Source organism: Gallinula chloropus, assembly GCF_964237585.1.
Source record: "Gallinula chloropus genome assembly, chromosome: 7".
Taxonomy (NCBI): domain Eukaryota; kingdom Metazoa; phylum Chordata; class Aves; order Gruiformes; family Rallidae; genus Gallinula; species Gallinula chloropus.
The window spans coordinates 23,611,767-23,638,638 of record NC_140092.1 but is presented as its reverse complement, the minus strand read 5'-3'; the positions used below and the strand labels follow the sequence as shown (position 1 = coordinate 23,638,638).

The 26,872-nt window shown below is 39.2% G+C and overlaps 1 protein-coding gene across 1 annotated transcript in view; it reads right to left on the bottom strand.

Moving 5' to 3' along the window:
* The window catches only part of ZFYVE28 (zinc finger FYVE-type containing 28), a gene marked incomplete at both ends in the record, with an annotated part of 144,106 nt that overhangs the window by 45,107 nt on the left and 72,127 nt on the right, over nucleotides 1-26,872 (bottom strand). The window contains 5 exons of the mRNA XM_084266891.1: nucleotides 2,661-2,762; nucleotides 5,288-5,377; nucleotides 7,485-7,574; nucleotides 9,133-9,335; nucleotides 10,730-10,867. Of these exons, the coding sequence (XP_084123017.1) occupies nucleotides 2,661-2,762; nucleotides 5,288-5,377; nucleotides 7,485-7,574; nucleotides 9,133-9,335; nucleotides 10,730-10,867 (623 nt within the window). The remainder of the gene's footprint in view (nucleotides 1-2,660; nucleotides 2,763-5,287; nucleotides 5,378-7,484; nucleotides 7,575-9,132; nucleotides 9,336-10,729; nucleotides 10,868-26,872) is intronic.

The window sequence follows — 26,872 nt, the reverse complement described above, 5'->3', positions numbered from 1 at the left end:
GATATGTTTTGTATACTTCCTAGGTGGATTACAGTAGATTGGCAGAAATAGTTCAAATGTCTTAGTTTAAAAGGAACAGAGATCACAATACTATATAATTATGCCTCAGTGGATGTATAAATCACCAAAGCTGATGTTTTATATCTAAAATAAAAATCAGCACAAGCACCTTGCTTAGATACTAAAACATTGTAAGTCATCATTTGCTTCTCAACCTTAACAAAACCTAAACAAAGCCCCTTACCACTTGCACCCAGGAAGCCTCGACCATCTCTATTGTTTTCAAAGCTGCCAACCACCAACAGCACACCAAAAATTTTCTAAGCCCATGGATTTTTTTTCCCCCTGCTAGTTCCGATTTAATTCTGGGGATCCACATAAATACAGTGCTCATCGCTGCCTTTAACAGGAGGGATGCTTTAGGATCACATAGCTTAAAAATTACCTGCAATCGTACAAAACCAGCTGTACATTTGATGTTCCATAAGTTAAAATATGTATCTGGCTAAGAAGTTGTATAACCTTATAGAGGAAGTTACTCGGATGTCATCATATTCTGCAGGAAGATGTTTTATATTCTTAGAACACACACACAACTGGAACAAAAGACCACCTGAATCTATTTTTAAGCCTTAACTATTGGTGATGGAGACTGGAGACAGACTCCCAGGAAAAAATGCTCCCTTTTCCCTGTGGATGAGCTGAAATATCTCATTCTATTATTCCTTTATAGGTTTCTCCGAACATTCTCACTAAGTAGGAATTTCATCTTAAGTTAAAAAAATCTGTAATAAAAAGGAAATCCAAACAGCTTAGGTACTTTTAAAAGAGTAATCATCCTACAGGATGAGGAATCATCCTACTTATTTGTATCTGTTATTTTCAGACAATGTGTTTTTCATTCAACAATTTTACCATATGATCTTTCTGAGCCCATTTCTTTCATATACCTGAGTTCCTGGACATTTGACAGATTAAAAAAACATATTACATCTTAACTTGCTTAAGTTTTTGCTCTGATATATGCTATCTCACTAAGAACACTTTGCAAACTTTGTCTGCTGGACTACAGAAATCATAATTCTTAATGCTCATTTGGAAGAATAAATAGAAGTCTTACAGTCAATCAAAACTTTTTCCAAAACTATACCTGAAAGTATTTTCATTTTTTGAAGCTTGCACTCGAAGTTGTAGTTATTGAATAAACAAGATTCTACTAATGTGTTTTCAAACCAAGCATTAAGTTCAGAGTAACTGAAAATTAAATGGACTAAGCAATAAACTGACTACATTGATTTTCATTTTCCGTGTTGTGAAATGCAAGGAGTAAGCAGAAAGTGAGATGTGTATGAGAAGTGTATTAGCCTTTAAATACTCTTTGGCTGTAGTCAGCCATTGGAAAGCTGGTGAAAACTTTTCTGATAGCCACATACTGGGAATAAGGTATTTTAATGTAATCTTCACAGACTTTTTAAGCTTCACTACAATTAAAGAGTTTTTCTCATCTAACAGATTTTTCTCTTTAATTCACGTTGTTCTACTTTACTTACTGTTTTATAAAGCCATAATCACTGAGAAAAACCCCAACAAAACAACCAACCCCAAACATACCGATTTGTCAGTTCTGAGATTTTAATGCATCATTACTGTACCTAAAAATAAAACTGTATCACTTGAAGCGACACAAAAGGATGTGGTCTTGATGGTGAAAAAAGCTAACTTCACAAATCGGTTCCTCTCTGGACGATCCCTGACAGAGCTTGCATTCTCCCTCAGGAGATGCCTCACCTCTGATGGGTGAGAGGATAACCTGGATAAATTTATCTACATGAAAACTCTTCTTAAATCAAACTGTCACAATGGCATACAGAGAAGGCGACAAATTGGTGAAAACTGGACACAGCAAAAAAAATTCTGCTAAATTGCCTCTTCAGTTTTCCAGGAATTAAATTTGCAGTTAATGGATCAATTCGATTTCTACAAAAGTAACAGGATTTACAGATTTAGGAAACAATTTATTTCAAAACCCAGAAAAGATACCATAAGGTTGAATATAAAAACTGACTATAAAGATCTTTTAAAGATACAGCAATGTAACAGCTCAGTCTTCTAAAGACCTTGGCTAAGAAAAAAGACTTTTTTATTTAAGTTGAGCCAAAGCCTAAACCTCCAATGGTTTATGCTGAAGCACTGTGAGAAGAGGTATATATAGATGATCCATCCTGTAAAAAACAGCTCCACAATATGAAAAACGCTGCTAGTCACTTCTATTAGATTAAGTATCTGACTACTGCATCATAGCAAATTGAGAAAATGTAATTAATATAATAAGCCTAGTTAAGCAGAAACATTGATGCTAATTAGAAACAGGATCTCCCAAAAATAAACTGCAACTTTAGTATTTCAGGCATCATCCAACCATAAGGAAAATCTGAAATTTAATAAAGTGATATTCAGAAAAACAACCAGTTCAGAAAACTCCCATGAAATGGAATCCTACATTTAGTTATTTCATAGATATACTGGGCAGATGAGAGGAATATGCAGTTTATGGTCCAAATCACAAACAGTAACATTTTCTAGGCATTTCTGTGTTCTATTTCAGGCCATTCACTCTCACTGCAGAAGAGAAGCAGTTACAACCATCTTTTACTACTTGCCTTATTTTTCTTAGCAGAGTGTGAAAAGGCCTGAAGAGTTCAGACATATCTTCTGGTTTATGGTCCAAGTTTAATGGTCCCTCGGAGTAAACGACAAGGCCACTGTAGTTCAAACACATGCATGAACACACACAAAGAGGGAAATTTCATTACACAGAGCAACTACTGGATAAGGAATCAGAAAACAACTACCTGACAGGAGGCTGTACAGAGGTGGGTGATGGTCTCTTCAGCCAGGTGACAGGGGAAATGGCATGAAGCTCTGCCAGGGCAGGTTTAGATTGGATATTAGAAAAAAATTTTTACTGAAAGAGTTGTCAAGGCCTGGAACAGGCTGCCCAGGGAGGGGGTTGAGTCACCTTCCCTGGATGTGTTCAAAAAAAGGGTAAATGAGGTACTTAGGGATAAGGTTTAGCATAGGACAGGAATGGTTGGACTTGATGGTCTTAAAGGTCTTTTCTAACCTTGTGATTCTGTGAAAAGCAACAGGACACGAACTTTAGAACTACGCTGAAGTTACATATTGTTACCCTATTTTTGTTTTATTCAACCACAGTTAGAATTAAATGCTACTTAAAGCAACAGGAAAAAGATCCCCTCCTCTCTGTCCACCCCTGTAAAATGCCCACTCCACTCCTCTCTTTTCACCCACAGGATAAAATAAAAGAAGAAAGTGATTATCAAGTAAGCTGGGGGAAGTCCACTGACTTGAGAGACTGCAAACAGTTTGTTCTTTCCAGTCTAAATTTGTAAGTAAGGTAGTTGACTCTTGAGCTCCTGTAACCATTAAAAGCAGGGAAAGGGGAGAAGTGGACAGAGAACAAAACTGCTTCTTTTGTAAGTCACCTTTTCTTGTGTGGTTTAAGACAGATTATCTGTTAATAGGGTTACATACTTCTCCACCCTCCCCAAGTTTCTGTAGCTTGAACAAGCAGGCTGCTATGAAGCAAAGTAGTTATTGCTGACTCACATTCTAATGTTCTGCCTAAAAAAAACCCTGTTACTTCTTTGCTGAGTAGGAGCTTGAGGCTGCTCTCACTAAACTTGTAACTGATGCAAAATCGCCATTCCCCTTGCAATTTACAGGTATAATTAACTTCTCAGAGAACATAATATATGAAAGATATTTTTAAAAAAAAGGGCTACAGGACCACAAAAAAGATTATGAAGTGGCTTGTATATATATATATGACCTTTGGAAGAGTTCTGAAACAAAATTTGAATATTGTTGAATAACGGAAAGAATTAAAAATGGGAAAAAAGTGCCTCAATATTTCCTGTCAGTGTTCACTGACACCTGTTAGCACAGTAGGCAACATACACTGTATCATGTGCATGGTAAACTTGATAAAATTCACTCAAACTCCTTAAGTATTTGCTGTTCAAAGGCCAAAGGGACCCAACACTTCTTGCTCGTGACTTGCACCTGTCATGTTCTCAAGGTTTCTCCTTTCGCAATCCAAATAAAAAGCTTGCATTTACTCCCAGACAATGCTGTGTCTGGATAGGGTAGTTTCTCTGTGGAACTGCATGTGGCAGTGATTTATTTTCAGGTCAACAGAAATTCTGGGGCTGTAAAACTTTTTTATCCTCTGTCCTCCTTTGTAATTTGGGATTGGTATGGTGTGATTTCCAGAGAGCCCTCGGTCTCCCAGTTAGTCATGATGTATTATTCTTCACTGGGTCTTCCAGCAGCTTCAATCAGAGTTCTCACATTCCTGTTGTCTTTTGATAACCAGATTAGTGTTATTTTTAGAATGACAGTTACAGACAATATCCTATTTAACAGGAACAATGGGCCACAGGGATTTCCTGAGGAGAAGTGTGCTACACTCAGGATTTGAGGTTTCTTATTTCCCTCAATTATACTACTTATCTTAGCTAACTTGAAAACATTCACAATGGTAAAATATTAAAAATATGCTGGCTTTACTCCAGAAAAAAAAGCTGTCTTATTAAATCATGAAGAGTCATTAGGAAAAATGCATCTGATTTATTCAATACTGCAAAAACTACATGAAGCAAAATAACTGTTTTAATTTAGTTGTCTTGAGTGGTCAATACAGGGCACAAAAATCTACACATAAGTTATACATATTAATGCTTTCCTTCAGAAAGATTTAAGCCTAACTCAGTGGTCACAATGTAGCTTGCCATGACAATTCCTTTTGAACCTAAACTCATTAAGCCACAAAAAAAAATAAAATTCTGAAATCTTGTATCCTTGGGTCATTATTCTGAGTGACAAAACACTTGCTTTCAAAAAATTTCTGACAATATGATATTCTATTGACTAATTTTCTTCCTTCTTTTTTTCTTTCTTTCTGGAGGGTGACTGATCAATTGTTGCAGTTTCCTCCCTTCTATATTTAGAGTCCTACCTTCTCCTTTCTTCCTTCCCCCTTGATATTCTACAGGTAACTGCTAATGATTTAAAAAACAAATCACCAAACAAAAAACCCTCAATAAAGCAAAACATAAAATTCCTTTTCTTTCTTTATAAAGAAAGTACAAGCATACTGAGGTGAAAGAAAATATACCAAAACTCTGAAAAAAAAAATTTTTAATCTTCAATGTATCTTTAACTGAGGCAGAGTGGAAAGTAGTAAAAAAAAAAATTGACTTACCATACAATGGCTAATCTTGGAATTGTAAACATTAAAGCCGGTTCATAGTCATCTATCATGTCTTGAGTGAGGTATCCAAGCCTTAAGGCTCTGTGCAGAAGAATTAAATTGTTTAGTAAGAGATGAAACTCTGAAAGAATACATTTCAATAGGAAAAGAAATTGTGAAATGCCAAACCAAACTGATAGTATTTAACTCATGAACTATTTCTGAACAATCTAAACCACTATGTAGACAACTGACTGCTGTGGTCGCTGCTTTTAAAGATTTTTTTTTTCCTTATTTTTGTTTAAACACTTTAATGCTTATATAGCCATCCAAAGCCTAGATGATTTTTGTGCCACTTGCCTTCTTTAATTAATATTTCATGCCAAGCTTCAGCTAGTTACTGAAAAACACTGGTGCTTAGAGTTTTTAACTAAAAATGTTTTTAAAGCAACAGGGTTGCATTTGGTTTCATTTTAAAATAAATCTTGCTATAATCTAAGTCAACCCTCCAGAACTGATAAACCAAGCTAAAAAAACCAACCCCAGTTCTATACAGCAACTAGTATTGGAAGTCTGAAGATCTAATATTTGGTGGACACTTAATTTTCCTCCAATAGCTTTTCAAACATCTTAAGCCCACTTCAGACTAAGCCACAATTTGTTTATCCTTCTAGGTGCTGGAACAGGCTGCCCAGAGAAGTGGTGGATGCTTCATCCCTGGAAATGTTCAAGGCCAGGTTGGATGGGGCCATGGGCAACTTTGTCTAGATTGTGTCTAGAGGTTGGTGGCCATGCCTGTGGCAGGGGCCTGGAACTCCATGATCACTGGGGTGCCTCCAACCCAGGCCATTCTGTGATTCCAGGATTCACTTGGCCATGTTTTCCAAGTTCCTCCATAATTTCTTTATTTCCTCATAAGTTTCATAACTTCCTCAAATTTATTCCTCGATTTGTCCATAGCAGCATGTAGAGACAGCACTCAAAACTGTGTGCTGGTTTCACTGAGACCTGACTGGCCTGAAACAAAGGGAAATCACGTTTCCTTGCTCCTTGCCAGAATGGGCCTTGCCAGCGCTGCTGCGGGTGGGCAGCAAACCAACACGAGCATGGCTTCACACCAGTGGCAGGAGGGCTCAGGGGTACATGTCCCACTCTCCCCCACTGTTCTTTCCTACATCCACGGCCAGGTTATCCAAAGCTGCAAATGAGAAGCCATTTTATTCCTCTTATTGGGCAAACATGTGCAGGAATGGCAGCGTGCAGTCACTCTGACTGTCAGAAAGTAACTCCTACTTGTGACCAGTTTGAGTTGGAAACCTGTCTTTCAAAATACTTGAAAGGCCTCTGCTCCCGATGTCACCTCACCCTGCAGCAGAGTGCTCTGTACTCCTCTGTTCCTTAATGAAAGGACAGACCACACCAGGGTCCTACTCCACAAGCTCTCCTAATACAATGCTAAAGCCAACACTTAAGCCAAGTGTGTTTTACAGCCAATGGGTCCCTAATAATTCCCATCAAACTACGGTTCCCTAATTTCCTTTTGAGAACAGTGATGCAGTGCTCCAGCCTTCCTTAAAGCTGGGTACTTCACATCCTGTTTCCCTCTACTGCCCAACAGCTAGGCTGGTTACCATGTCACAGGGGAAAGAAGAAAGTTACTCGACACATTCCAAGCAGTCACATTCCTACCATCACCTTACACTCCTAAAAGAATGTATGAATTGCTGGATTGTTTGGTTTTTTTCTTGACATCATCTCTTCACACACAGAGTCAAGCTCCAGTCCTCTAAGATTTTAAAAGAATTTTTTAAAGTTCTTATGATAATCATGAGCAGTTCACAGGTGATTTGAGTCATCTCCCCATGTACTTTTGCATGAAATATCATTAAGTCTTGATGCCTTAAATAGATTTAGCTTATTTAAATGCTTGGTCTCCATTTACACATCTATAACCAGGTATACCAACAATATTGTTATTGCTGAATTATTAACTTTTGGAGGTTTTTGCTCTAAAAACCAAGAAAGCATAGGCCTGGGCCTGGCAAGCACACCTAATGCTTTTTAACTTTGTACCTGGATACTTAGTAGAAAAGCCAAATACCAGTAGTTTTATGATTCTTTCTAAAAATACAATCAAAGTATATCTACATAAGCTGAGATGGAAAGTAAACATAGAAATGAAAACCTAGTTCTTCACTACAGTGCTTACCTCTCCACAGTTTCACAGAAAAGCACGATCACCTCTTGTTGTACATAATACTCTTTGGGAGACTTCACAGGTACCATGGCTGACACGTAGCTACAAAGATTATAAAACAATATACTACTGTTTTACACTCTTGAATAGATTACAAATTCCAAAAAACCTTGGACAAGCCATCTTTGAAACATAAGCTTTCCTGTACCATTTTGTATTTATTTTGACAGCAGTCACTATAGAAATTTTACAGCGTACAAATCCAAGAAATCCAGCCAATTTACTTTATTGTGTGGCACAGGAAGGTAGGTCCTAAAAGGATCTTTATTGTCACATCTTGACAATACCTTATTCTGCATTTCCTTAAATAACCCAAACTACTAAAAAGTGCATTTTCCCTTGATATGTTTTACCTAAGATAATATTAGTGAAATTCAGTTAGCCAGCAGAGACAATTGAGGGGACTTGGAAGTTGGTGTCATTTCCATGTGGAATTACAAACAAAAGCACTAATTCACAAGGCAAGAAGCACTGGTAGAAGTAATCAGATTTTCTGTCACTGTATTACTTGGTCAATTGTAAACTACAGGTATGGAAAAGCCAGAAACCAGGCACAGGTGCTGTGAAGAGCCAGTCAGTTATTACCAGTGTCTGCACTCAAAGCCACACTTAAAACCATGTTTTCAGCCAACATTTTCCTTTTAAATATTTTTCAATTTAACAGTATAATTATAGGGTTTTTTGAATCAGAAAAAAAATCATTTACCTGAATAAAGTAATACAAGAGAATATGAACACTGAGGAAGGGCAAACACATGATAGTCTACAGATTATTTAACAAAAAATTAGAACACTACCCCAACTCTAAGAAACTGAGGGTAGGAATGGCTGCGTTATATTAAACCCACAGATAACCTGGTCTAGTATCCTGTCTGTAATTATTCCCAGCACCACAAACATCTAATAGACATGCAGGAAGCCTGCTTAAATTCTGGAGCATAATGCAAGACTCGGCCAATGTGACCTTCGATGGCATAGGCAACTACTGTTCTCACCCCAAAAGCAGTTATTTTTGTTTTTGATATAAAGATGTAAGCCATTTTATAACCACAAGTTTTTTTTAATCAATGGCTATATTATGGCTGTGTAAAAAGCACCTCCTTCATCAGATTTCAATTTGCCTTCTTCAATTCACTGGGTGCATTTTGCTTGTATCTCTAAACGTAAGAGAGCAAAACTTTATAATCTCTAGATTATTTGCTATACTTATCTTTTTTAATGTCTCTTATTTGTCACCTTTCCTCTGGCAAAATAAACACTATGGGAAGAGATGTGTGGATTCCTTTTCTTGTCATAGAAAACATCCCTCAAATGCCATATGCCAGTATGCAAATGGAAGATTAGTTGAAGAGAACAAATGTTGATTGCTAAAAAGCTATTTAATTTTGTTTTCATTATTGCTGCAGTGGAAGGAAAAAAAAATCCACCCAGCAATACAACAGATTACTGAAGAATTCAAATACAATGATAAAAAAAGTTACTTAATTTTTCCCCCAAAAGAAAACAGAATGTAACAGTCAACGTCCAAACCCCAATAATCGGCACAACATCTGTAGTGGCCAAGCCAATACTCACAACACATTTACTTTGGATCTTTTACCTTAATTCAAATTCAGCAAAAAGGACGTCAAAATGCTTGAGTGAATCTTTCATTTTCTCTGTGTAGAGGTTCAAATCCCTTAAGGCTTGGTCACGAATGATATTTCTAACTTCCTCTAGACTCCGGGTCAGATCTTTGGCCAACGGCCTCATCGCCATACTCTCAATTTCACGATTCATAATAATAGAACCAGCAGCCAAACACTATGAAATACATTAGGAGAGAAAATATTTATTTTCTTACAAAGTTCCTTTTCTGTTTAAAAAAGCGCTAGACATGGTATTTAATGCTTTGAATGAAGGCAGTACTTAGCCTCAATTTGTTGCAAATTATTACACAATACGCTGAGAGTCACAAGACTTCATGTAAAAGGTTAGGGAGCAGGTCAGTCAGGGAGACAGGAGAACACGGGGAGGTTCAAGAGCAAGAACTGCAGAGCTGACAAGAACTTAAAGCTCTTCTCCCACTAGTCTGGCAGTAAGTTTTGGTAGGATATACACTCTATGTACACAGGGATTGCTTCCATAAAGGGATGTGAATCCAGCTAAACTATAAATCACGGACTGTGTCGATTCAGGCTAGAAGGCTTGATTTTATTACATAAATCTATTCCTTACAAAAGCAACAGGAGGTCTGCAACTGTGATGACTTCTGCAGCAAAGCTGGTCACACTGGCTGTGAGACCAGGGATCCAGCTAGACCAGGACCCTGCCTCACACAGAAACAGTAAATATATTTTATAGGTGAGAACATAAAAACCAGGTCAGAGAGTGATCTGTTTCTGGAAAGCAGGTATCGAAGAGACTCCTTGCCTCAAAAGTTACACATGCTTGCAGCTCTGTGTCACTCTCCCCTGCATGGGAGATGATTCTGCAGCGTGGTAAGGGGGACCCGCAACCCCAGCAGCCTGATGCACAGGCTTAAGGGCGCTCAGATAGCCAGCCAAAGTAGTATTTGGTGGGAAGTATGGTGAAGGCAAGTCTTACCTGCTGATCGGTACTCTTAGTCTGATAACTCAGAGCGACTGCACTGACAAGGGCATATAAGTATATTCGTAACAGTCCAGAGTCTTTCCTACTACAGGAACTTACAAGAGTACAGTGACTACAGTAGTATGAATTAGCATTATTTCCCCACTACGTGTTGCTATCTCTGAAACCAACAGATCTCTACAACTTCTTGGTTAGATTTGGAGACAGCAAGAGTCCCATTTGGAAAACTTTGATCCTGACAAAATTCCCATATGCATCTTCATTGGCTTCTAAGATTCTCAAAGCATGAGATGGGAGATGGCCCATCAGCATAAAATAATTATTCAAGAACATTATTTAGATGTTATTACACAAAGGATAGCTTAAGGGGTGTTCATCATGACAGCAAACAGTTACAAAAATAAGCTGATACGCTGTTAGCCTGACCAATACCAAAACCAAAGTTAAAGAACCCCCTTCCACTGAGAACTTGCTCCAGATGCTCAGAGGTGTTTACTTTGCTCTAATTATACATACCATTTTCAGAAAAGATTCAAGCTGCGCTTTATGCCACCAAAAATTGTCCATTAACCCCAAGTAACAGAAATACAAGAGACTTTACTTACTTCTGCTCCAAACCAAAGCTGTCCTGCAAGGTTGTCATGCCGTATTTCCTCTGGAAACTTAACGCAAAAGTCTCGGTTGGCCCGTTCATGTGGAATGCATTCATCCATGATTTGATTTATGATGTTCAAAACATTATCCTGAAGCAGAACATAGGATACCATATATTCTGTTCCACCGAAATCCCACAAATTTTCTGAGTTTCAATAGAATTTATTAGTGAGGCACCAACTAAGACAGAAAATGTGGTGTTTAACTCTAATGGTCGCCAGACACGTGGAGAAAATAAAAAGGAGAATGTTACATGGGAATAAGAATGGCAAACTCCACTTCTTTTTCTATTTTTCCTAAAGGCTGTTTCCTAGAGACAGATTCATTGCACTTACCTTTGACTACTTTAGTGGGGCTTTTGATGAGGAGGCTTGACTTAAAGAGCTCATGACCTCCAGCTATCTATCTGTAAAGTATCAGTAGGTAAACTAGAAATACAAGTAAATGAAGACTCCTCACATTTCTTCTCACCAATCCCAAGAATACCCATGTATTTCTTCCCAAAAAGGATGCCTGAGAGTACCCTGGAGGCATTTGGACCCGAGTTGTATTGGGACCACAGGGGTTGAAGAGATTTAGACTCATGCTGGGAATAGAAATCAGATGGTTCCCACACTTGCGTCCCCAGGGGGCAAGGGCTGGCACACCTTCCTGCCATCTCACCCCTGGCCACCCGGGGGGGTAAAAGGACACCACGCAGGTTAGAGAGTCTTAATAACTGCTCTGACCTATGCCTGGACCAGGACAAAGATCAAAGACCTATAACCAGCTTTCCGATATGCAGTAAATAATCTGTATTCATTTATTGGAAAAGATAATTTTCACATACCCCTGCTGGGAACTGCATGGAATTTGATTAACATAATAAAGGTAGACCCGGAGCAGGAAAATGGCTGAGAGCTTCATTAAAGATGTTTTGTCTGTCACACACTTTTCCCACTATTTACAGAATTCATGTTCTATTTAAGATGTTTATTTTTCAAACCAATAGAATCAAATCTTTCTGTATTGAACTGTTTAACAGACAGAACTAGTTTAAGTTTGCACTTCACTGCTCTATTATATTTTAAAAGACAGGAGTTTTGAAGAAACCTGCCCCTTTTGCCTGTTCCCCACTAAGGCAAAACCTACTTTAGGTACAAAAAGGAGATTCATATCTTCTCGAATTTCAGTGCACAACTGCTGCTGCCACAAAACAATCTTAGCTTTAATGCCATAACCACAGATGTCTTCAACCAAAATAAATTAACCACTGGCACAATCTATTACACTTTGCTATAAAGTACTTCGTGTTAACAATTAAAACGTTACATAAATGTATTTGTTGCAAGTCTGTCATAAGTTAAAACGTTTCCTTTCAATAAAGTTGGTAAAAACAGCCAACACCCTGCACACTTAAAACACACATAATGCTCAACCACTGTGTCTACAAACAAATCTGGGAGCCAAGCGCTCTGTACCTCCTCCACGGCATCACAACACAAACAATGGCCAGCAAGCATGAGAAAAGACAAACTGACAAACCTAGATTCACGGACATGGAAAACACTTCCTTTTAGAGCCATATTGCTGGGATTAGTGTGGCGCTCGGATCCCTGGGAATCCAAAGACATGCCCATTATTTGGAACTGAGGGAAAAGCCAACCTCAGCATCCCCTAGAGCAACTGCAAGGGGAACTTAAGTGCAAATCCTGCAAAGATGCCCAGATGCTGTATCGGCACAGTGATCCTTCACCATTGGCTAGAACAAGCCAGACCACTGCCACCTCCCCTCTCTAGGATAAAATGAAGACAAGGCAAGGAATTGGCACTTCAGGAACTGTCACTGTATGACACTTCAGGCTGAGAAAAAGCAGACTGATAACAAGTTTGCTATTTTCCTTCCTTCCATTTCTTCATTGCAGCTACTGAGTATGTATGTGTCTCACATCATTCTTCAGCTAGACCTAGCTGGTGAACCACAACACTCTGAAGGTGAGTCCCATGAAGAAATCAACTCCTAAATCACTTAGTTCCTACCCAAAGTTACAGAGCAAAGAACAAAACTCAGGATTAAAGCATTTAAACTGCAGAAGGGCATGAGTCACTCAGGATGTATTTTAAATCAGTTGCTGTTCTATTTTGAGACCAGGTGCTTTGCATGTAGATCTCACTTCATCACCAGAGCAATACAGGTTGGCATATTAGGATGAAAAAGCCAGATTCCTGTTTTCAGAGAATTAATAGAAGTTTTCAAAGACCTTATAGCATTGGAGAGATGAGGTGGTAAAAAGCTATCCTAGCAGTTGAAATTTTACAAAAGCATCAGGAAACACATAGAAATATTAAGACAGGGAACTCTGAGAAGAATTGTATTTGAAACAGATTATATCACATTTGAAATAATCTAATTCCGTTTTCTCTTAGGACATGATATTCCAATTTATTTTACTTGCCAAACTTCAATATTGGAAAATGCAATTTTCAATTTCTTGCTCCCCACCCCCCCCCTTTTTTTCTCCTCCTAAGGAACTACACAGAATAGCATGAGACCTACATTGAAAAGCTTTCCTCACTGACTTTTTTTTTCTCTAATGTATTATTTTTCAATATGCAATTTTATTTTACAACAGCTACAAGACAGAGAAAATTCCTTTGTTATAATCATCTATATACACGCTCAAAATTCCTGATATATCAAAGCAAGTTTTCCATAAATGGAGTAAAGCAACAGGACTCATACCTGGCCAAAATCTGCTCTGTATTTTCATTCCACTTTTTCATCATTACATCTTTAACAAAGTACTAAGGTTCTGTCTAAATCATCTCAAGAGATCACTGCCATAAGCACAATGAGATTTTGTACCTTAATGTACTTATCTCAAGTATTGTAACTGAAGGCAATAGGCTATAATGAAGATGATGAAACTTTTTACAGAAGCAGCGTAATACTGTTTTTTCAGTATATCATTTTGTTTACCACCTCAATGGCATTTAATATTTTTAATTTTAATACTCCTATAATCTCTAGACATTCCTGCTCGAGAGCACCCAAGATCTACCAATGCATTTCCATGCACGCCATGCTTCATGAGTCAGTCTTTAAAAAACTCCCACCAAACACCACAACAACAGCTATTTGTTACCTGTGCAGTAATTAGAATTTTGGTACACACTTTCCAATAGAGATAAATCACTGGACCAGCAGCAGTTGTTTGTAAAGAGTCACCTGGCTTCCCAGAGGCAGCTGGTCATTCTGTTGAAAAGCTAAGTGAGAAAGACCAGTACAAAGATGAGCATCTGTGCCTGCATACTCCAGCGGTGACATGGGAAGATTAAGGGAAGAACAGTTGTCCCAGTTTTGCCATTTAGTGTATAAATGCTGAAAGGATTCTACAACAGGAATTGTTTTCACTGTTGAGAGATGTGCAATTTCCCAAAGTCTGATTTTCTGCAGCATTCATCTTATCCTACTGCAGAGAAAAACAAACCAACCCAAATCACAATTCACTATCACTTTCTTTGCCTTTTTCATTCCTTCTTGTAGGACACCCAGAGCAAAGTAACCAAAATAAGAAATCTGGAATACTTCCTCCCATAACGATTTAAAATCTCAGCTGCTCTGAAACTGGGAGGATGCCAGCCAATTTAGACAGACTATCCAATGCATTGTAAGCAAATTAGTCTTTTCTTTAGAAGAGCTTCAAGAAACATTCAATTTAGTTAATTACAGCATTCTGCTTTGTAAGCTAAGAACAAATGGGTTTGGATACATGGCAGCACTGAGGTTTTGCTCTAATTTAAGCAACAGAAATCAATTAGTTGGAATTGAAGTAGTAAATCTTTCACATGATCCATCTTTCTACACAAAAGCCTCTGGAATTTAATGTATCCTTGGGTGGCTTTCTCTGTTTTCTTTTGGCTCATTTGCATACCGGGATGAGCACAGTTTTGCTTCAGCTGCTCTGTTTAGGTTCTCCAGGAGCACAACAGGCAGCTGCTGCAGAGATTTGGCTTTGGGATTTACTCTCAGTTCCTCATTTCCTGGAAAACAGAGCTGTCTTTCATGTAACAGAGAACACTTACATTTAATATTGATAGAAAAGATAAGCTAGTGAAGAGAGCCTTAAACTGAAGTTGCCAGGGGAGGCCAACCTCAATCCATCCAGGAATACAAAGAAAAGGTCTGAGCAGTTGGGGATCAAGGCAGGAAAACTAAAGCTGTGATTGAATTCAATCTGCCCAGGGACATCAAGGGCAACAAGAAAAGTGTCTGTAGGCACATCAGTGATAAAAGTAAGAATAAGGAGAATGTGGACACCCCCTGGAAGGAAACAGGAGACCCAGTTATACTAGGGCTGTGGAGATGGCTGGAGATACTCAATGGTTTCTTTACCTCAGTATTCACTGGCACGTGCTGTAATCACACAAGTCTCAGAAGGCAAAGACAGAGACAGGGAGAATCAAGCACCACCCTCTGCAGGAGAACAGTGTTCAAGATCATCTCAGGAACCTGAAGGTGCACAAATCCTTATTAGATGTACCCACAGGTTCTGTGGGAACTGGTGAGTGAAGTGTCTAAACCAGTCTCCATCATATTTGAAAAACTGTGCCAGTCTAGTGAAGCTCCCACTGACTGGAAAAAGGGGAAAACAACTCCATTTCAAAAAAGGGCAAAAAGGGACCTGGGGAACTAAAGGCTGGTCAGTTTGCATGGTGAGGTTGACACACTAGAGGGACAGGATGCTATCCAGAGGGACTTTGACAGGCTTGAGATTTGAGCCCATGTGAACCTCATCAAGCTCAATATGGCCACGTACAAAGTCCTGCACATGGGTTGAGGCAACTCGAATCAGAACGACACACTAGGCAGAAAACTGGTTGAGAGCAGTCCTAAAGAGGATGACTTGGGAGTACTGATTGATGAAAAGCTCAATACGACCCAGCAATGTGCAGTCACAGCATAGAAAGTCAACTAGGAGGCTGAGAGTTGGGCTTGTTCAGCCTGGAGAAGTAAAGGCTTTGGGGAGCCCTTATAGAAGCCTCCCAGTACCTAAACGGGCTAAAAGAAAGATGGGTAGGGACTGTTTATCAAGGAGCATAAAGACAGGATAAGGGATAATGGGTTTAAACTAAAAGAGGGTAGATTTAGATTAGGTATCAGGAAAAAAAGTCTTCCCTGTGAAGGTGGCGAGGCACTGGCATAGGCTGCCCAGAGAAGTTTTGGCTGCCCCTGGGTTCCTGAAAGAGTTCAAGACCAGGTTGGATGGGGCTTTGAGCAGCCTGGGCTAGTGGAGGGTGTCCCCGCCCACGGCAGAGGGTAGAACTGCATGATCTTTAAGGTCCCTTCCAATCCAAACCAGTCTAGCATTCTATGATGAGTGGCAGAGACTCAACGTACTTAGTAAGCTACAGCAGAGAATAAAATGATGGTTTATTTTTTGGCCCAGCAGTAATTTGCCTTATACACAATCAGAGCATAAAGCTAACAGCAAACTCTGCATTGGCCTCCTGAAGCTTACTTCTCTTACTTACGCTCTAAAACACGTTTAGATCAACAAGAGGCAGACTCACCTACCCTTCTGTATAGGTCTTTAATAAAATCTATGTTGTTCTTCCAAGCTATTAAATTTAACATGACCTTCTTGATGTCTTTTGCCAGATTCTTCAGAAGACATCTTCCCATGTTGTTCAGTACCTCTTTAAAATCCTTTTGTTGAATTATCAGTAAAATCTAGCCAGGGTAACATAGTTTCTGATAACATCACCCTGAGTTTAATAGATGGTATTTTAGCCTCTTTTAAACATCTTTCACACTTTCCATGTCTTTTTCCAGCTTGATATGAAGTTGCAGACCTCCTTATTCTTCACTTTTATAACAAACAGAAGCAACTGATGAACAAAAATGAAGGTCAAACATAAAGGAAGAATTTGCTGTAATTAAGACAATTAGCCAGTAGGCAGATTTTTATGGATTACTGTAACAGAAGAAACCAATAATGAGATGACATAGGCTTTGATATAAGTAACAGGATTTCAAAGGACAACCAAAAGTCCTGCCTTGAGAACCCAGCAGGATCTCCACAGACAGCTGTTTAACCCAGAAATCCAAAGTCTCTCTCTAGACAGGAATAAGTTCCACCACTTTCCCTCCACTGTATCACACACAGATGCTTTCAGTGTCTCTTTCATGTCTGATCAGCTCCTTGGCTATTTCCCAGTGTCAACTTCTAGATGTTCCACCTTCTAACAGTAACTAAGGAATTTTTGCTGTATGAACTTTGGGCAGTAGCTCCTAGCTTAACACAGCCCTCTACAGACTGGTACCATGAATTAAAGGCAACTTGTGTCTCTACCAAATTATGTGCAGTATGACCCCCGCAAAGTGACAGTGCTTGTGATAAACAGAGGCATCAAAGCTTCTCTTCCTGAACTGTGTTGCTAGTGTGTACACTCATTTCAAATACAACAAATTTTTAATGGAAACTCTGATCTTACCTTCTGCACATATTCAAAACTTATCATGCATACACTGAATAATTACATCTCCCCAAGTGGAGTTAACAGTTACATATGAATTGGTGAACAGTGGCACACCTTCTCAAACAAAAGAGATCACAGATATTTGAGCACAGCTTCCAATAAAAATGTTTTTTTAACAAAGATGTTGCATTTCTTTATTGGCTGAGATGACCTTAAGTACTAAGCCAGTGTGCACTCCTTTTGACAAATTACATATAAATTTAACTCACATCTGTTCTGAGCATCTCTGTCTAGCAGAAAAACCTCATCATGGAATTCATTTCCCTCTTTTGTTACTACCCACCCAAATATAGCTCTCTAAATAAAAGAGTAATCCCCATTTACAGGAGAGCTGTTTATAAATAACACCAATGAGAGACTACATTTAAAGTACACCATCTTTCCAGGGCATCATTCTCTCCCTGCAGAAAAACGTATTTTCAGATCTCAAAAGTCTAAGTGTTCCAGATGCTACCATAGAAAAAAATAGTTTACTCCTCCAACCAAAAAGCCATTAACTAACATTAGACATGACTGAAATACCGTACACCCAAACTTGTACTGAAAGTCTGTTCTCAGCACAGAGCTTTTCAGCCAAGCCTCCCTTTATCAGTAAGTAGAAACTTAAGAACTTTGTCCACAGCAGCTCAGAATATTGCTACATAAACATCACAGATACAAACAAGTTCTTACAGCAGTGTATGCATACCAAAACTTTTCTAACAAAGACTATAGTGTTTGTCTTGTACTAAAATACATTTGAAAATCCACCGGTACACTCAACACCCCCTTTTGCGTAGTTCTGTAGTAACAGAGGAGTAAGAGACATCCACTTTAAACTGGGAATCTGGTGTAACAAACATAAAATAGGCATGCAACTGCCTTCCTACCACAGTATGGTGATCCCAAAAACTGCCCCTAAACATACTTCAAGATTTCCAAAGCGCAAATGAATTTCAACCTGGCGCCGAACTGGAAGCACCTTCTTCATATCATTCCAAAGCTGCTCCACAGCTGAGGCTATGAGCAGAACAGAGGCCATGCAATGACAACTTACTGCCACTTTTGCTTTGCAAAACTGCACAGTGAAAGCATCCTGCATCCCCAACACATTCAGTACTGAGCTGGCATGGAGCCAGTTTTCCTCCCTATGGGTCTCTGCTGCAAATTAATTCCCTGACCTGCAGTGTTAGCATTTTCAGTCCACTCTGCCCACAGTCTTAGATAACAGGCGGTTTCTCCAAATGACCTATTTGATCCATATGAGCAAGCAGAAAAACAAGAAAAAGCTTGTTAGCACAGGAAACGACAGTTTAAGACCACATCACTACCCGCAGTTATGATCCTTTTTCTCAAAGAAAAAATATCGTACAATATGAATCACTTCCTAGATAAGATCAAATACAAATCAAAACTAAGAAAGAAACTAAGGTTCTTGGTTAGCTGACAGAGTTTTACTGATAGTCAAGTACTTGATCTTTTCTAGCCATCATGCTATTCATTCTATACTGAAAAATAATACAACTGACCAAAAGTTTCCTCAACAACAAAAAACCACATTTAGCAGAGAGATTTGAAAAAGACACGATTAATGTATTGACTAATTAGAAACTTTCATTGCTGCACATTTGTTTTCTACTTAGCTATATTACTCCATCCATCGGTTAAAATTTCTGGGCAAAAAAGGCAAGTTTAAAATCTCTATTGTAGCCTGAGTTCCAACAGAAGAAAAATCAAATTTTCTGATACAGCCTGTACAGCACAACTATATTCAAGTTCTTTTTCTTCATCCACTGTGCTTTGAAGTACAGTGAACAACAGCAAAGGGTTGACAAGCCTCCGTGTTTCCAAATGCTGTGTTACAAGCTCCCAGCCGCATACCCAAACGGCAAACAGGTACCTGACATCAACCGTTTGAAGCTGCCAGGCAGCACAGAGAAGACATCTGTTGGAGCAATGCAGCTCTCACAGGTAATCATTACTGGCAGTAATGAAATGACTAATGTTGTATTCAATTATAAAAGAAACTGAACTGGAGATGAAACTATTGGGGGAAAAACACCTTACAAGCTCTATAGTCAGTGATAAACAGTACAGCAGAAGTGAAGAGTCTCCTTCTCTGGAGATCTTCCAGATCTGTCTGGATGCCGACCTGTGCAATATCAGCTGGGGAGCTGCTTTGGCAGGGGGGTTGGACCTGATGAGCTCTTGAGGTCCCTTCCAACCCCTATGATTGTGTGATTCTGTGCACTGTCTGGAATTTAAGGTTAATCATGACAACATCACTGAAAAATGCTTTTCTTCTCTGTTTCCTAAACTGGCCCTGACCCCACTTAAATTAAATTGGAAGAGATTGCATACAAGAATAATTTTCTTTGAACAAGGCTTGGCTCACTCCTGGCAAAAATTTCTAGCTTTCCCACATCTGCATCAAGTCTCCTAAATACAGATCTTATGAGGATTTCTCTAGAGCCCACCAGCTCTGTTGTATTTTCTAAAAACCTCACCAGCAGGTACAAATCTGAAAATGAACACAACTCCCTCTTTGTCCAGATCAAGGAATAATACCCAGGCTTTCCAGTACAACTGAATGGGCTGAAGAGGATCTCTGCTTTTGGTTCCCACTTCTTCCCCATTCTGTGAAAAATATCCTTTGTCTGTGACAGTTCCTGAACTTTGGAAACCAAAGGCTTCTTTCAGTCAACTTCTTCCCTTGAACTCAATAATTAGCCTGCCTTCTCCTTCACTGACCTACACTAATGTAACTGAGACAATGTCTTGAGAGTTGCAAATTAAGCAGGCTAGAAAGACTTGACCATTACTTTAGCTAAAAGTACTCCTGGCTTAATCCACACTGTTTAACATTCCTATCAATTAGCAAAATAGCATCAGGAACAGATTCTTGCCAACTTCTAACCAATCATTAGGTTTCAGAATCCAGCAGGGAGATACTTACAGCTTTAGTCTGACTTGTTTCATTTAATGAGATCTATTTCTGCCTAATTCTACAAGAAAATGTTCTTCAATGGACAGATGCAATCAAACACGAGAGCGGCGCACCTCTGAACTGCCTCATTGTTCACAATGATTATGGTACATGCTCCCAGTTTGCTCTTGTCAAGAATGTTAATGAACACAATTAGTACTTCTTAGATAATTCACTGCCAATCCACTATGACACCAGCATTGTCTTATGAGTTATTTAACAGCTCTTCACAGATAGCTTCTTCATCAAGGGATGCTAATTAATGCTGACTTTTTAAAAATTGCTTTCTCTTTAGCCTGGATACAATTCAAATAAAGCACAGAACAAAAGAGATCTCTTTTTCCACAGATATTCCTTAATCTGATACCACTTAAACTTACCTGATAATAGGAGACACCTTCAGACAAGTTTATTTTACACCTGAAATAGAAAGCCACTTTTCATCAATGATGGGCTACAAACAGCATATAGCTATTTTGCAGCGTAAGCTTCAGGCAGCAAGGCAACTTGAGAAGTCAGCCCCTTATCTCACCGACCTTGAAGCTTTGGTTGCTATCTCAAAGCTGCATCACCAGCACTCTCAGCTTACTTGTACAGGGGGCATGGGTGGTTTCAGTGCACTGAGCCACAGTAACCCAGGCCATCTCGCTGCTGAAGTTAAGAGAACAACTCTGCAGATACATATATCAATACAGCTGAAGATGTGGTTTCCTATCAATACAGCTGACCACAGTTTATTTAAACTGGCTATGGATAAAGGTTCTATACACCCAACTGTGTTTCCACTACTACCTGCAAACGCTGGTCCAGCTGTACGTCAGCAGTTCCATGCCATCGTGCATCCGCATGGACAGGGAATCAATGTGATCGCCTGGCCAAGATACAGCAAACCCACCAAAGCCTCTGCTACAACCAGGCTTCCAAGGGTTCCCACCTGCTCTGTGGATGCTCACTGATGACAGTCAAGGCAGCCTCTTCTGACAGCAGCAGAGTCTCAAATAAATTTCAGTTAACAGGAAGCTGTGCTTTGAGGGGGTGCTGAGCTGAAGTTTGGGGACAGGAGCAAGAATAGCATGAAGCCAGAATGGAAAACTTTTGACACTGCCAATGGACCCTGGAATTACATTTGAGGAACTACATAACATAGAAATGCACTTTTCTCAAGATTTGCTGTTGAACTGAAGTTAAATTTTGTTTGCCCACACTCAAATTCATTGCTTGGATTAGTGGCTAAGAGATTTAGTGAAACAAAACTGTTTCTAACATATCTACCAAATGCTCAAAGGTTTACTTGAATCGAAGACTGAGCAACCCACATGCATGGCTGCTGAAAGGAGCTGTGCCCAAAACAACCTGAATTCATGTATTTTTTCCCTGAAACCACTCTCTGCATTTCCATTAATATAGCTATAAAACCAAGCAATGCCATCCACTGCACCTGTTGACTTAAAAGCCTTTACCTGCCAGGAGCAAAAGAACACACGGTGCATTAAGACAACAGAGGAAAGTCTGCTTTCACTGAATACAGAGTTAACTGGGAAAGGCATGCTGAAGTCCTGCAGCTGTAAAGAAAAGACAAAGGTACTGTAGTACCAGTGAACTGTAGAGCTGCATCCAGCAACAGTTCAAGTCAAAACCACAGAGCTCAAATCTTAAGACACCTCTATTCGAACAGAGACTGCTCAGGCCTAGGATCATCTCTACCACCTGTGTATTTTAAATGACTGATTTAAGGATATCCTAAAAAGCTTACATGAAGATCATGCTTCCATATTTAAGGTGGCCCTCAGATTTTTCTCTTTCATTATAACGCATGATGTATATTTAGAATGTTATTTGCACTGCAGAATAAGCCAGACAAGTACAAATGTTAATTAAATGAACTGAGGGAACTCTTGACATTCCAGCTACGGGGTTATAGTATCTTCCAGACAAATCTGCAAAATCCCTACAGAAGGTAACAGTACAAACAACAATCAGGGTTGACACTGAGGCCAGAGATTCGTAGCTATGTGTGAAAGTGGAAAATATTTTTTTAATCCCAGTTATCACACAAGTCAAAAGTAGACATGACTCTGCAAGCCTACTAAAATTTATCCTTGCTTACTGATTTCAAACTACCACAGACCTAACCAGGAAAAAAAGCAAACCACAAGAAAAACAAACAAACAAAAAATATTTTGACAGCATCAAAACAGTTCTTAAGCAAAAGTTGTAAGAGTTCACATGAATAAGTTTATCTCAGTGCCTCAGTCACACCAATCAATTCAAGAACCTTTGAAGCCTAAAGATGATCACTTACACTTCTGTATGAGCCACTACACTGTTTTATAATGAGCATTATTGGAAAACCAATAACTTAACAGTAGTTACACATACCTTTGGGCACCTGAGAAATTGAAGAATACAAGTATATGTTGGCTGGTATTTGCTTAAATAATCTTCATGCACAGAAATCTTGAAAACTGGAAATGCATTTCCAGAACAAAATCAAGAACTTGTGTACATCATACGGTAGTATCAAGAGCACCACATCTGTAAAATTAAACTGTGCTTTCTTCTGAACTGTGGAATAAGGAACAGTATCAGCAGATAAAAGATGCTAGCTTTATTTGCTTGGGGAAGAACAATGTACTATGGGGTAACACCACTGCTGCTCATCTCAACACTATTTTTTTTGAAGTGCTGAAAAAAATAGTCCTACCCTGTAAAAGCAAAATCCAGCAGGAATAGATAGCAGAAGAAAAAAGATAAGCATTCTTAACTAACACAGCACACTTTCTGCATGATTCATCTCATAAAAGTACTTTTTTCCCCCCAAGCCCGATCAAGCTACCCTCATGGGTAACAATTCTCATCACCTTGAACTCTAGCCATTCAATTACTAGTTTACTGTTAAATCATACACTAGCAACAGGGCAGTCTCAAATTTATCTATTGTCTGAGACACCAAAATATTTTTAATCTCCCCCTCTAACAGGCAAAAGTTCATAATATATGTAGATAAACATCTAAAGGCTTTTTTAAAAGGAAAATTTACTCATGACAACTTGAGACATGAGAAAATAAGGTTAAGGTTGCACAAAATTCCTCAGAATATTCTTCATCATCCATTACTCACTTTGAAAACTATCTATAGACACAGTGTTATAGTATCCATTGAAAACAGATGAAATATGAAATCTGTATGAAGTGATTCTACATTAATTACTTCACATAGAGAAAGCCAGCCTTTATTTTAACTTGACAATTTGTTACGGTCACAGTGAAGATGAAATTCCACTGCCTTCCATTTGCCTTCTCATCATTCTTATCATACTTTCCCAGCATTAAAGTTAAATGAAAGAAAGGAGTTTTTGTTATATGGTTAAGTGAAAAAACTTCTAACAGACAAAAACACACAATCCCCAAGTACAGAAATGTCACCGAGTAAATAATTTGCATGTATTCTTAATCTTGCAACACAGTGCTGCCACGTGTATGTGGATGGAAAGGAGCAAATTGAGACATATTTAAGTCATGAGAGCACATAAACAATTCAGTGGCTGATACTAGAATTCATCCTTTGCAACAGTAAAAAAAACCCCAAAGATATACAGCAGAGCTGACAGCAATCCTCTGATGGCACCGTTGAACAACGTGGAAGAACAATACAGCCCCTGATAGTCAGACATGTCACATTAGATTAATTCCTACAGAATTGGATCTGGTATAGTCTCATACTTCACAAACACTGAGAAAAGTCAGTTTTAAAATGACCTGGTTCCACTGTCCTCATTTAGCCTTCAAATGCTCTGGGAGTTACACCAGTGTGTCTCGGGCCCACTGTCTCAGTATTCAACCAAGATGTCGATTTTTCTTAATATAAGTACCATGACTTAGGGCAGATAACCACCCATTAAGGAATGAAACAACACTGTAGCTTTTCTGAATAGAATGTTAGATGACTTCATAACCTCTGAAATTATGAGCCAGGATCTTTTTCACGAAGAAAAAAATGCTGTATTTTTTTAAGTTGAAAAAAACTTGTGACACCTAAACAAAAACAGAGAACACTGTCCTGACTGAAGTACAGGTTAATTATTAATCTTGCTCTTCCTATGTTTTAAATGGATGACTACCTCATCTTCTACCAAACCCTGCATTTTTCCATCAGAGTCTGCATGCAGTGAATATGGTCATAGTGAGCAGATGGTGCAGCATAACCTCACATCACAGTCCCTTCAACAACAACCTACAGCTCTCCCCAGCATGCACTATTTAATATAATCACAACCCTTTTTCTCACTGATAAAAAATTAATTATATTTTGTATATAAAGATACCTTCCCTTTTCATTATTTAGCTACTTATCAATCTAGCTTCCACTTCACCTTTGTGCATTATTAATTGCCAAATGTGTTGTCATTCCATGCTACACCAACTTTTATTTATTTTTAAATATATATGCATACATTAAAAAAAAAAAAAAAGAGTAAAACTCACAATCTGAACATCCTTTCCATTTTCCACCACAGAAAAATCCATTCATGCCCTCTGACAGCTGCTTCACAACAACTCAACAACGGTTCTCCTCCACCTGGGAAATTCTACTAGGCATTTTGCAAACCATGCCACAACTTCAGTACTGTGTGTGGTGGGGGGGTCTGTTGTGGTTTTGCAGGGTTTTCTGTTCATTTAAAAAAAAAAAAAAGTCTAGAAGTCTGCCCACATGAGACTGTGCCATCTGAGGTAAAAGGCAACTAGATAAGTTTCCTTGTACCAGGCAGAAAATGGTAACTACCTTCTGAAGTGATCCATTATCAAACATCATCACTACTTTGACAAGAGACTAAAGAATATTAGATGAAAAGCTTAACCCACTTTTACATTTGTCTTATCTACCTATTGCCATCTTCAGAAAGCAGATAAGATTAAGATGTACAGAAAAGCATATTCCAAAGATGCAGAGTATAATTTTTCTTTTAATTAGCAGAAGTGTAAGGTCCTGTGCATGTGTCACGGAAATCCCAACCACAGATACGATGTAGGTAGTGAGTGGATGGAGAAAAGTCCTCAGGAGAAAGACGTGGGGTGGTTTTTGGACAAAAAGCTCACCATGGCCAAGCAAGACACACTTGCGGCCCAGAAAGCCAACTTAATTTTTACTGCATCAGAAGTGTGACCACCAGGTCACGGCAAGAGATTCTCCCCCTCCACTCTGATCTCATTGGACACCAACTGGAGTACTGCATCCAGCTCTGGGGGTCCCAGTACAAGACAAAGATGGAGCCCTTGGAGCAAGCTGAGAGGAGAGCCACAAAGACGGCTTCCAGTACTTGAAGGGGGCCCCATAGGAAAGCTGGGGAGGGACTTTTTACAAGGGCATGTAATGACAGGGCGATGGGTAATGGCTATGAACGGAAGGAGGGGAGATACAGATGAAATATTAGAAAACCATTATTCCCTGTGAGGGGGGTGAGGCCCTGGCACAGGCTGCCCAGAGCAGCTGTGGCTGCCCCGGGTCCCTGCCAGTGTTCAAGGCCAGGTTGGATGCGGCTTTGGACAACCTGGGCTAGTGGAGGGTGTCCCTGCCCATGGCAGGGGGTTGGAACTGAGTAATTTTGAAGGTCCCTTCCAATCCAGATCACTCTGTGTCAGCGACATGATAAAATCACAGAATGAAAGAAGATTCTCCAGATAAGCTCCCACCAGCATTTCACCCTCTACCATCTTTGTCACAGACCATTTTTTACCCTTTTTCCACAGTCTACAGTAAGCTCATTCATTCAGCCTGCAGATTCTAACCACTCTAACACGTACTCCTGAACGATAAGGGGAAAGCTTTGTTTTCACTGACACTTAAATCTCAACTCATCTCGTACTGATGCATTTCAGTTGCAAAATTGAACGGGAAGAAATATGGAGATAAGTTTTGCCTGAAACACAGCTTTTTTTTTTTTATAACATTCACCATTTACATTGCTACAGAAATTGAGACAGACAAGTGATAACACAACACTGAAGTATGCTTTGGCTTTCTCCAAGGGCTCTGATTCCTCAGAAACAGTAACTTATACACTGTTACAAGGTTCAAATTCATAGGTGACTGCTTCTCATCCACTACACAGAGTGACCTATGCATGACACAGCTCACTGAAGGCTACGTTTCAGAGCCTAATGTTACCACAAAGTGAAACTGCCAATAGCTGACTTAACAATTCTGGACTGCCAGTTGCAGCAATTCAAGAAGTGCTTCCCAAGCAGACAAATAGGAAGAAAGGAATGAAGAGCCAGTAGAACGTGCTACCAGTCAATGCAGCATCACTCCATCCTACCAGCGCATCAGAAAATTTCACAGACTTTCTAAATTCCTCATTATTATATAATTCTGTGCAAGTGGTTACCAAGCCCAGCAGGTCCATGGTTTGCTTCAGGTTAGTGCCCTAAAGGCAAATTCCTTCCTGGTGTACCCATGCAGATCAAATTACACATTGCTGAGACACAATCTGCAGTTCAAGGAATAATTTTGATAAAACCATGCTGGGAACTGACTCATATGCTATTCTGAGACCTTGCTACTGTACACAAGTAATTCTCAGTGTACTGAAACAGTCAGTACCACGGT